This window comes from Pagrus major, chromosome 1 (assembly GCF_040436345.1).
Source record: "Pagrus major chromosome 1, Pma_NU_1.0".
Taxonomy (NCBI): Eukaryota; Metazoa; Chordata; class Actinopteri; order Spariformes; family Sparidae; genus Pagrus; species Pagrus major.
The window spans coordinates 12736904-12749733 of NC_133215.1; the positions used below are offsets into that span (position 1 = coordinate 12736904).

The 12830-nt window shown below is 40.5% G+C and overlaps 1 protein-coding gene across 1 annotated transcript; it reads right to left on the minus strand.

Moving 5' to 3' along the window:
- Nucleotides 1-1431: 1431 nt before the first annotated feature.
- mmaa (metabolism of cobalamin associated A) lies at nucleotides 1432-12772 on the minus strand. Its single transcript, XM_073478571.1, has 7 exons — nucleotides 12757-12772; nucleotides 12012-12441; nucleotides 10702-10824; nucleotides 10359-10529; nucleotides 8346-8431; nucleotides 6939-7088; nucleotides 1432-3131 (listed from the first exon to the last, which is right to left on the minus strand). The coding sequence occupies exons 2-7, from the start codon at nucleotides 12439-12441 to the stop codon at nucleotides 2847-2849; spliced, it is 1245 nt and encodes a 414-aa protein (XP_073334672.1). The 5' UTR covers nucleotides 12757-12772; the 3' UTR covers nucleotides 1432-2846.
- Nucleotides 12773-12830: the final 58 nt, after the last annotated feature.

Consider the following 12830-nt stretch of genomic DNA (forward strand, 5'->3'; position numbering starts at 1 on the left):
AGCCCCCTCGATTAAACAAGAAAAAACCTCATCAAAGAGCCAGTCTCTGTCCTCTGCTTACATTCAAGAGATCCAGGGAAATGCTTAACACATGTGGATGATTCCCCGTGCTTAGGCTAAAATGGCCGAACACGATCCGGCAGCATTTGAGTTAATCTTCCTTAGTGAAACCGCATGGTGTTGTTTACACTGGAGACAACTGTGTGTGTACATATATGCATGTGTGCGTGTGTGGACTGTGTCCAGAGCTGCAGAACTCACTGTTCCCTTTCGCAAAGCCAGAGCAGTTACAGCGTGTATGTGTTTGTGTCAGCATGATGGAGGAGAAGGGTGTTACTCAGACCTAATGAATCCATCTGCATTCAAGGGGCATTCTTCCTCTTGTACGCAGGCGGGAGCAAACGAGCAGCGACCTGGGAGAGCGTCCAGCGGTCGGGGGGCTCAGGCTCCGTATTTTCCAAAGCACACCAGCAAAGGACAAGCGTGGATTAGTATTGAATTCACCTATTTACAAAGAGAGGGTTGAGGTTGAAAGGCACACAGTCACACACTCAACCCTCCTGCTCTGTGCTCTGTACTGTACTCGCTCAGCATTGCTACTTTCTGTTTTTCAGTGAGGATTGAGAATAGTCGAGGAGGGTTTGGCACTAAGGGCGAGGACTACAGTACAGCCTGTGCTCCAGGAGAGTGGCAGCTGCTGATGTCCTCACCTCTGAGTGACCTGGCACCCTAGGCAACCTCGATGAAGAATGGATGGAGGGCAGGAGGCGGGGGCGTTATGAAGGGGAGGGTGGTTGGCACTGAGGGCCCAGTCATTAAGATAATGAATCCAGGGCTGAGTGGAATTTGGGAGACCTCTAGTGGCTGAAGAAACTCACACCCACAGGGGGTTCCAGCTTCTACGCAAGGATTTGTTGCGTCTCTGTTTAAGATCATCATAAACTCAATTTATGGGGGGTATTGAGCCGTTGGTCGATTGTATAGACTAAATGATTATTTGTCACCCAGAGTCACAATGATATTTTAAGCTTATACTGGGATATATTCCCTTGTATAGATGATACAAGCATGTGTCAGTGACACTGTAGTCTGGAGCTGCTTCACCCTGAATGAAGCAGCATGTCTGTTTAAATTAATAAAGTTGCTTCAGAGTTATGAGTGTGTGACTTCTCCTCTTTGTCTGTAGTTCTCTGGTGGTGTCCAGGAGTGCAGTGCATTATGAAGGTAATTCTAACAATATTAAATTGTGCCTGAATTAGAAGTTACTGTGCAGCTGACTCGTTCAGAGGATACCTAGCACTGACATTTCTGGCTCCAGAGTGCAGAAAAATTTCATTACATCTTTGACAAATCTCAGGACTAATATTCGTAGAGGTAACATTAATCACTCGCCCTTTTTTTCATAGCGTGAGCAAACACGAGGAGAGAGAAGAGCTTGGCCAGCTGTACTGACAGATTTAATGTTATTCATTTATCCATTTAAGATTCACATCATTCTTTTCATATAATATTCAACACAGGGAAAAAAAATAGTGAATAAAACATATTTTGAAGGTCCAGTTTCTTTTCCCAAGAAAATTGGTGTTTGTTATCAAAGCAATGTCCACGGCAGTTCAACATGAGAAAGGAGTGATCATAACAAATCCCATTTCTCTCAGCCTGATCTCTTCATCACACTCTTCTTTCTGGGTTACAAATAGAGTTGCACAATTCAACTTCTTTTTCAGTTTCAGTAACCAGAATTTTGGATATCTGCCAATACCGACACCAGAGCTCTTTGTGCATGAATTCTATTATTATTATCATCATTATTATTGCTGCTGTTGTTGCTGGTGGTGGTATTATGTATAAGGTTGCATGATTGCTATCAAAAGAGCAAAATATACAACAATGCAATTAAATTGAAATGTATTCCAAAACAATTTATTTGAACTATTTGATCCATGTTTTGAAAAACTTGAAAAGAAAAATCAAGTGCACAGCAATTCATCAACTATTTCTATGTAGATTTTGTGGATGGGAAATTGACAATCAATCAATCAATCAATCAATCAATCAATCAATCAATCAGACTATGGAATATGGATCAGTCCGTCAGTAGATCGATAACGTCAGTCCAATATTTGAGTTGAATTACGCCAGTGTGAAATTATCGTAAATTGTCGAGTGAATTACGTCAGTTTCGGCACTCGATACCAAAACGGATCACTCCCAATCAAAGCAACTAACAGTGTGTATTATTGATCGCTGTATGAGGAGGGGGGGGGGGCAAGAATGTCAGATAAAACAGCTCATCACAGAACACACTTCCACTACAGTATTCGTCATGACAGTATCTATGGTATAAAAGTGAGTATTGTGCAAACCCTCTCCCAAATATATTTATACCAATCTTATTGAAACATTTCATCGAGGCCTGTAGTGTTCTTGCTCAAGAAGAATATCTAGTATCTGCTGTAGAAACCCCGACCATTGGCAGTGTAACATCACATATCTCACAGCACAGTAAAACATGATTGAAATGTTTTATTTTGTCCTGTCTTTATTTATACTGTCCACAAATATGGATGTTTCTTGAAGCTTAAAGGCAAGAAGCAGCCACTGTCAGCTCTCTCAGCTCTTCCCTGATTAGGATTTAAGCATGCAGAAACTGTGGAGGGCTGATTTCTGTCTTAGGTGTTTTAAATTTCAAATCAAGTCTAAAAAGAGCATGACAGCTTCTTTTTGTGCAAATCACAGAGTCAAGATCACATATTCTCACGCTGTGCTGGCTTTCATTGGCATTGAGTGGCCCTGATCAGCCACGAGGCATCCATCCTTCTCCTACTGAGCAACCCCATTGTTCACTATGATGATGAGAAGGCTTTGAGAAGCAGGTCAGCAGCCAGGCCTGGGGAGGTGGCTCCTTTGGTGACCCTCTCCTCGAGGTGGGGTAGAGCGTCTCTGACACTGGGGTGATTCTGAAAATGAAGGAGGACGTTCTCTTGGATCAAGCTCCACATCCAAACCTTCTGCTGGGCCCTCCGCCGGCCCTGGAATTCACCGCTGGCTAGCATGGTGTCCCGGTATGACTCCATCTTGGCCCAGACCTCCGGGATGCCCTCACTGGTGTGTGAGGAGGCGCGCACCACCTGAGGAGGGAGTTGGGGGGGAGGGTGCATGTGTGAATTTAAAGCAATAAGGTGGTACTCTGGATTTATTATATGGATTGGATTTATCTTGTATGTAAAGTTTTAGGAGGAGGCTATCAGAGGCGATTGTATTGTCCCACTCAGATGCAGCAAAAATGGACAACGACTAATGACAACAAAACAAAACAAAACTTAAAGACTTGTAAGAAAAACATTAAAAAAGCATAGATGTATGATCTGACAGCGTTGTAGGTTCACATTAAATGGTCAATAAGTGTTTTAAATCTTGTTTGATGGTATAGTTTGTTAAAATTGTCAAGACAAAGTTTTTGTGCTTCTATTTATTGTGTCTTCACTTTGTATTTTGTTTTTATTTACTAAGTCCGTTTTTAAGTTGTATTGAGCCTACGGGTACAAATTAGCACTTAACCTAACTCTGACACATTTTCACTGATTTTTAGAATGTCATTGTTGATTAATGTGTGTTTTTGCATAAACAAATAAACAATATAAAGTCTCGGATATGTTTTTATTTTTAACCAAAAAAAACTATTTTTTCTTTCTACACTTTCTCATGACAAAGACAGAATTAAAAGGTGCAAGCTTTTTTCAAGGTTTAAGATGTTTTTAGTGATGCACTTCCATCCTCTAAGAAGCTGTCATGTCACTCCACAAGACGTGTGAGTATTTGCCTCCTCATAACACCTTGTTCCCACATGAAACCTGGGGATAAATGTCACTTATGTTTTAAGTACAAGTGACTCCACGTCTCTTGTCAGGGCTTGCTACAGATTCAAGAGCACATGATGAAATTCAGGGCAACGTTGAAAAATCAAAGCTGACACAGAACTGAAAGTGCCTCAGATTAATGAATACAAAAAAAGTCAGGGCATTCATTCAAGTTGTCCTGGTAGCCAAATGGCTGATAGAGATAACTACAACGTTTGATTACAGCCGAAAACTGTTGTTGCATGTCAAACCATTTTATTCCTCTCCTTGCTTCCTGTTTGTGTCTGTACTGTAAGCTGTCCAATAAAAGGCAAAAAATGGAGAAAGAAAATATGAAGAAATCCACACAGATATGTACTTTTCCATTGTCATAGTATTTTTAGTCCTGTTTTGATGACATAGTTTGTTCAAGATTGTTAGGAGTGCTGTAATGAGTTTCCTTCAACATACTACAAGGAGTTGAAACCTTCTCAATTTAACACTGATGCCTCTATATAACCTACATACGCAAACGAGACCATCAGCGAGTAGACCATACATACATTTAGGACCGATTAAACTGCTTATATAAAAGTTAACCTTCTGTCCTGTGAATATAAAAGGAGAAAAGGGAGTCTGGAGGAGAGACGAGAGACCTCGGTGTTGATCTCCACAAATGCTCAACAATCTCCAGACTGCTAAAGTGTAATGAAATTACATGTATCATTTGGAGATAATTTGACATCAACTGGCAATCGGCGAGGTTGAATGTGACAAGCCTGATAAATACTGGAGGCCTGTGATCAACAGCCAATTATGAATCCTCTAATTACATCATTAAGTTAATCATTTTACAGGGGTCGGATTTGAGTCTGATGCAAAAACAGGAAATCAAACTTTGTGAGACTAACCGTACTGCACGTTCTGCTAATTATCCGAGGGCCAGTTCAGAACGAAAAAAGAAAAAAAGAAAACACACCGCTCCTGGTGTCTAGTCATACAGATACCATGTTTTAAGAGGCCGTATTTGTCTGAGATTTCTGCCTCCACCCTAGAAGAATGGAGTCGGCTGTAGGTTTGTTAGTTGTGCCCACAGCAATTAAAGAAGTTAATTAAAATAAAATGTTCTTCCAGAAACAATGTCTCCTCTTTTCTGGGTAATCTACATCACTGTGAAGAGTTTTTAGTGAAACTACTTTCTCTTGATAAATTTACCTTTTATGAAAGCTGTAACTTGACTAAACAGACAACACAGGGCTGCTTTAACAATTTAGCATTGCACTTTTTTTAATACAGAAGGAGTGGCAAGAGACAGATTGAGCTTCAAAGGCACCAGATCCTACACTTATCCCACTAATAATCCCATAATCCAAGATCCTCCGTGCCTTCTAAACAGCTTTCAAATATCTTGCTAACTCTACGCAGAGTCTCCAAGCTCAAACTTTGATAAGTAAGTTTTAAAGTGCTTTGAAGTTGCAAAAACAAGATAGGAGTTAAAGATATGAATTAAATATTTAAATAAAATAATCAAATATTTAAAGACAAGAAATTGTTACAAAAATTTGAGAATAAACAGGTCTTGAGATGAGATTTCATTTACGTAATTTCATCCAGTGTCACAGAAGACACTGAAGTCCAACTGTTTTTACAGGCTAAGCTGTATTTAATGTGATGAGTAAACTGAGTACATTATATAGTATAGGTGGAGTGCCCCTTTAAGGAAGCACCACTAACACAGACTAGAAGAAAAAAGTCCAAATATTCTCTGGTTCCAGCTTCTTTAATGTGAGGATTCGCTGCTTTTCTGTTTGATGTCGTCGTCAACTGAATGTTTCTTTTGATTTTGGACAACAAGGCATTTGAAGATGTCTCACTGGCTCTTGGAATAATTCATGGGTATTTTTTTAAACAATATTCTGACATTTCATATTACAAAAAAAATCAATCAACTGAGAAAATAATTGTTAGTTGCAGCCTTAAAACACATCGTTTCACATCCGCCTTCAAACTCACTTAGTCTGACCTAAATACCAAACTACAGTTATCCAACTTTACTCAGTCTAAGTGTGCATGGTTATGTATATGTACTACTGTGTTTACGTACATGTTGTCTCACTTCTGTATGTTTTTTGAATATTTTGTTAAAACCGTTTCATTACGGTTTTTGATGCTTTGTATGCAAGTTATCTCACTTTTAAGATATTTTTGTGCGTTTGCTAATGTGGTTTTTATTCTGTGTACAGCACTTTGAGACATGCTTTGTGATACTGGGATCCAAAAAAACTTTCATTCCAAGTAAGTCTGGAGTCTGGATCATTAGGGCTCACTTATTTACGTTAGAAATCAAGGTAGCATTCATGCCATTCATGTTTTAAGCTTTCGTGCTCAGAAAAGGTAGACCATAGAAGGCAGACTGATGAAGACAAGAGAACGGGAGTGACTAAATTATAGATTTTGGTGGGCCAAACAGACAGACACAAAAGAGAGCAAGTCAGCAAAGGTAAAGAAACATATAGAGAGGAGACGATGAAGAGCAGCCTATCAAGCTTTTATGTCGAGTGTGCAGGCTTCTAATCAGCGAAATGCATGACACAGCAGCAGAGTATTCAGAGCAGCAGGAGTGGGGAGTGGGAGGGTGGGAGTGGGGGGTGAGGAGGGGCAGGAGGTGGGGGTGTTTCCTGGCAGCTTGCCCGGTGGGCAGATGCTGCATTGGGCCGGGAAAACAAAGGGACAGGCCAGGAACGCAGGCGGGTGAGCTGGGACATGCGGGGAGGAGTGAGACACTGCAGTACTGAAAGCATGATGCTGTGACATCATCCCCATCATCATCACCATCATCATCATCATCCTCCCCCTCCCTCCCTCGTCTGGGTCAGCTGACCTCTCAGTGTGATGGCTTGTTGGGTCTACAGAGCAGTATTACTTCTGCTGCGGCCGCCCAGTGGGTCAAACGGTGAACACTTGTCACTTATCCTTTTTGATTTTTTTAAATGCTAAATCAGTCTGTTTTTGGCTCCCTCCCTCCCTCCCTCCCTCCCTCCCTCACCACAGACACACACACACACACACACACACACAGAGTCATTCTCACACACACACCTTGGGATTCCAGGACTTGGACTGTCTCCTGAGCAGCTTGAGTGCACTGGTGTACTCAGCCTGGATCCTCCTGGCTGGCACCAACAGGTCTCCATCTGACTTCGTCACCACCACCAAGTCGGCCCGCTCAATGATGCCCCTCTTGATACCCTGGACAGAGATTTTGGCATTAAAAGGGGGGGAGGGGGGGTCCATTAACTTCTCAAAACACTGTAAATAAATCTGATGTCTAGACACCTAATCTGCACTGGGATCTGTGTACAGAGTGATGGATGGATTCACTGTGGTCAGCTGCCAGTTTAGATTTTTTTTTCTTAATCTGCTGTCTGTCCCTCACTGATGTCCACTTCTGACTGATCCAAAACCTGGAAAGCAGTTGAGCTTATTTGCCGTGAGAAAAAAGTGCCTTTCACCTGTTGAGGTGCAGGTTTAGTTCAGGTGTTTGTAACCAGCTGGGTACCCAAGGCTGGAGTGGCTGTCATTGTTGTTTTGCCTTTATTTGACAAAGATGTAATTTTTGCTCCACTTCAGTCATATAATGGAGAAAAGGAGCGACCGTGGTTCAGGAGGAAGAGCAATAGCTTCTGATCGGAAGGTCCCCGACCAATGCAGTCTGCCTGTGTGAGTGTCTTTGAGCAAGATACTGAACCCTGAATTTGCTCAAAGGCATAATCATCGGTGTGTGAGATGGATAATGCTGACTTGTGCTGTAAAGCATTTTGAGTGGTCGGTAAAAAGACGAAAAGCTAAGTCGGCGAACAAATCAAAATGTGGATGGGGTCATTTTTCAGTATTTACTTCAGAATGATAAGTTACACCAAAAAAAGTTGTCTACTGCCAGTTTAAACACTTTAAACTGTCTGAGCTGTTCGGAATATTGTACTCATCTGAATAATATATGTTTACCGTTTATATGTTCGTTGAATTTTATGTTTCTGTGGCAATGTGTTTCAATTAAGACATAATTACAATAATGAAAACAAATGTCACTCGAGCTGCTTAATGTCCCACAATAATCACCATATTAATCCTAATGAGTGACGCTAATTAAATCATTAATTTAGCTTATAAATAAACTGACTGACATACTTATGTTTACATAAAATAAAAAAACAAAAACTATTTTAAGATTACTACTAAAACTTTAACTGAAAAAGATGTATGCTCAAAAATAAACAACCTTGTCTTAAGTTTGCTCCAAGGTTACTGAATACACAAGACACATGCCAGGGCACTCTGCAGACAACAGCAGTGAAGAATAATATTCAGTAAACTGTTTTAATACAACTATCAGAACCAGCTTCATAACCTTCAGTATTAATAAACCGAACACATTTGATATTCTCTTTCTTCCAGTTAGTGGCACTTGAAATAACGTCTGACATTGATGTTTTTTTTTTTACTGACCTGAAGTTCGTCGCCCCCTGCTGGTGGAATCAGCAGCACAAACATGTCAACCATGTCAGCCACTGCAAACTCTGACTGGCCCACACCTGTGAACGAAGCACAGATTTTCACTGTCACCACTGACCGAAAATAGGACAAAATATGATGTGTACTGTTACAGCAAAGTAAATCAATGACAAACTGAAAATCCTCAATCTAAAACAACACACACAATATAGAGCCAACAATTTGATGTATTCTGCAGATTGAAACGCCGACTTCATTTTACAATATCATCATGCATGAAGAGCAGAAAAATAAAAGTAATTCACAGTAAGGTCTAAGTTGGTCTTGTTCAGAAGTTCTTTTGAACTTGACCAAACGCTGTCTGAAGCACTGAGTACCAAAATGGACTAAATGTTCAAACGAATATTTGCAGAGATTGTTTATCTTAATTTCCAATTCTTTGATCAGATATTTCCTGACTTCTGAATACAATTTTGTTAACTTTATACTGTCTTTAATTTTGCAACGTTCTTTTAACGTAGTAAGGTAGAACAGCACTGGACATCGACGCATTTGTGACATTGGGCTTATTTTGTTAACACAAAAGAAGGTCATTCTGACATTGTTATTGAAACATTCTTTTTCAATACACAGACGCACTGATGAACATAAATAGGAAAGGATAAAGGACACGTGGCACTGTGCTAAGTTGCCATTTTTCTGTTTATAAAGAAATAACTTTTGACAACAATTTAAAATAAAGGTTTAATACAGGGCCGGGCATTATACCAATATTATAGAATTATATTGTGATATGAGACTACATATTGTCTTCGATTTTGGATATAGTTCAATCATGCTACGGCAGTTGTTGTTCTTTCCTGGTTTAAAAGGCTTCATTACATTAAAGTGATGTAATTTTCTGAACTTACCAGACTGTTATACTTTCCTTTACCCACTTCAGCCCTATCAACTCAAGACTAGTATTACCTGGGGACCTCCAGTAATTTGCAATCATTTTGGAGATCGTCTGATTTTAATCCGTTTATTTGTAAAGTTCCACTGCAAATTATCTGCCATGGTCCCGCAAACGCAGAGCTCTTGTGATTACATTAGTCTTGTGCGAATCGGCATCACTGTGATTTTGGGTCATATTATTATTTAACATCTGCTTACTTCCGCCAGACAACTGAACAAGTATGAAATTTGATTGCGGCTCATAATATGTTGAACAGAAGTCAACAGCTGTGCTGTGAGATTGGCTATATTGATGTTTAATAATGACAGAGAAGATTATTAGCAGCCAATGGTTGCCATATTCAAGTACAGCAACAAAGCATTAGTCATGATGAGGCAAATCCATGCTTGTAATACATGCAGAAAGCGGGTAAAACAACTTTAATCTACTTTATTAAGAACAGACGCTCCGCTTCTGAAACGTTGATGTTACACAGAGCCTTGACATCATATGTGGGGTATACTACTGTGAATTCAAGTGAAATACAGACTTCGCTTAACCTGTGGGAGTGCGCAGCATGAAACATAGATGTGGGGGATCATTTCTAAATCACATGAGGTCCCCTGGTTATATATATTGTATTTAGTCATGATGTCCAAGTTACTGATGATTATTTATTAAAAATCTTATTGTGTTAACGTGTTCATATTTTAGGATAGTACCAATAATCATCCATACAATATTGTCACAACATTAATTTCAAGGTATTTGGTCAAAATGTTGTCATATTTGGTTCTGCTGCCAGTCCTGGCAATTATACATATTGTGTCTCACAATTTAGCCTAAAGATATCGTGAAATTATTTGCCCCAGTTTGAAATGATGGAGAGCTAAAGGACAAGAAAATATCCCAAAAAGTACACTTTGTATATAAAACGATGTATATTACAAAAGGGAAAACCAGCTGACATGGTGAAACCAAGATTATGACTTCAAAGACATCGGTCTTCTAGGGATAAAAATATTATTAAAGCTGGAGTGAAAATTAACTTTGACATCACAGTGTCTTACCTACGGTCTCTACAAGGACAATGTCATATCCGGCGCCCTCACAGAGAACAATGGCCTCATTAGTTGTTCTAGTGACTCCACCGAGTGTTCCTGAGGCCGGAGATGGCCTGATAAAAGCATTCATGTCCCTGGAGAGTTCAGTCATACGAGTCTTATCACCCAGCAGAGACCCTGCAACGAGACGGATGAGGCAATTTGTAGAATAAAGTTAATAAAATTTAGTGGAGGATTGCTGCTGTCGATTCTTCAAATACTATAGTTGATTTCCCACTTATAACTACTGTGCATTGTAAAGCACCCAATACCAACTCTTCATCAGTACTAGTATGATCTCTGATGTTACCTCCTGTAGTGCAGGAGGACGGGTCAACAGCCAGCACTGAAACTTTATGTCCATGTGCCGTCAACATCTTGCCCACCACCTCGATGAAAGATGACTTCCCTGCTCCTGGAGGACCGGACAGACCTGAGAAATCAACAAAGAGATCAAATCAGCAACAAATGACACCAAGAAGTGGAGAAGAAGAGGAGGAGCAGTGTGAGTTTGAAACTACTATTGAAACTAACACTGATGACCACACAAGAAGCAGCTCATCATTGGACTGACAAGGTTTAGAGAGCATCTGCATGTAAAATTCATGTTCAGTGCACTGCTCTCACTGACTGCATGTTGTTTTGTACATGGACATGGAGAATGATTTTAACAACAGCAACAGCTTCAGATGAAAATATGTGGTGTATTTGGTTCTTTGGTCAAAAGTCGAAGAAACAAGCCTGTGTTCGTAAAAACTTGAGGGAAGGAGTCAACTGTGGCTGTCAAGGTGCATTTCAAAATGCAGTAGCCAATAACCAAGTGTTAAGTGCTACTGTGTGGTCACTATTTGCAGAAACTATAGTGCAATGTTTAGTTCAGAAATGTATGGCATACAATAAACCTCTAGTATTGTTAAAGAATATGTTCACATAAAAATGAAGATTCTGTCATTGTCTACTCAGACTCATGCCGATGGAAATTCAGGTGATGTTTAGTAGTCCACAAAACATTTCTGGAGCTTCACAACAAATCGGTGTTGCAGCATCCTTTTTAACAACTAAAGTAGATGGGGACTTGTTTTAAGACATTAAAAAAAAAAAACTACAAACAAACAAAACTCCATCCGGCTAAATCCAAGTCTCTAGAAGTCTCAAGTTCCTACTTCCCATCAGCATCAGAGTGAGTGGATAATGATCGAGCGAATTATTTTTGAGCGAACCCATCTGTAAAACTATTCAGGAGAAGCCTGTGTTTCTGTGTTGAGGACACATGAAGAACACAGTGATAAATCCCAGCTCTATATCACGAGTCGTACATTGCTGTGGCTCTTTCCTATAGAGGGGTTACGTGTCAAAACCTTTTTAAAGAAATTATTATTCTTAGTTTATATTCTGCACACAAATGCACATTTCTAAATTAAGCTTTGTTTAATCAAATTACTACAAACAAACTGAAACACATTGAACCTGGGGCGACATAATAGTATGTGACAATGTCAACAAAAAATGAACATTGTCATCTCCCTAAATGTAGAACTTGTGTCAGATCAAATGTAATGGATTGCATTAAATCATACAAATTCAAAAAAACCTTCAGCCACTCAAACTCAGACCACTCACCTACTCTGAAGGCCACCGGCTTCCCTCCATTTTGACTCTCCTGCTCCCTCCTGTAGGCCAGCACCCTCTGCAGCAGCACCTGGGCCAGCTCTTTTTTCCTCGGATGCTGGGTCTCCACCAAAGTGATGGACTCGGCCAGAGAGGCTCGCTGTCCTCCGATCAGCCCTTCGTACAGTTTATCCAACAGTCTCTGCTCAGGAGCACTCAGGTCCTGTATGTGCTGCCCGAGGGCTGTGCTCACACCCCGCCTGTGCTGGCAGCTGTGACCCGGGGTAGGGCTCCGGTGGCAGGGGTGGGAACCGGTGAGGAACCCTCGGTGGAGGCAGCGTGACCGGGTGACTGAGGGGACAGTCATTGAGGAGGGAAGGGAAGAGATGTGGCGGAGGAGGGAGAAGCCAAGCTGTCGCATTTTATGATGAATGTGTGGCATCTAGGAGGAGAGACAGGGTGAAAAACACTGAGCCGGTGCTTAATATTTAACCTCATTATAGCTACAGTGTTATTATATTAACCGAAAGGCTGCACATTATCCTTTTCGTATCTCATGTTGAAACAAGCTAACTGTGACACGGTTAGATAACTTCCACTACACCAAAGTTACTAAACTGTTGGTTGTTGGACTTTGAGCTAACGTTGCGTCAAACGTCCTGCGAGTGTTAATACAGTTGTCAGAAACACAGCTCACAAACACTTCATGCAAAAACTCAAATTAAGTTTGAAATAGGAATTCAGGCTGACCTCGTACCAGCTGCACAGAGGTGTTACAGGTTACATGACAACGATTGTTTCATTCATCCTCTTCCGGTTTCCGGTGACGTA

Coding starts and splice junctions, on each gene's coding strand:
- mmaa (XM_073478571.1), bottom strand. CDS start 12,441: ATGCCACACATTCATCATAAAATGCGACAGCTTGGCTTCTCCCTCCTC. Junction 10,825..12,011: donor GCCGGTGGCCTTCAGAGTAG/GTGAGTGGTCTG, acceptor TTGATTTCTCAG/GTCTGTCCGGTCCTCCAGGA. Junction 7,089..8,345: donor CAGGGGGCGACGAACTTCAG/GTCAGTAAAAAA, acceptor ATCTCTGTCCAG/GGTATCAAGAGGGGCATCAT.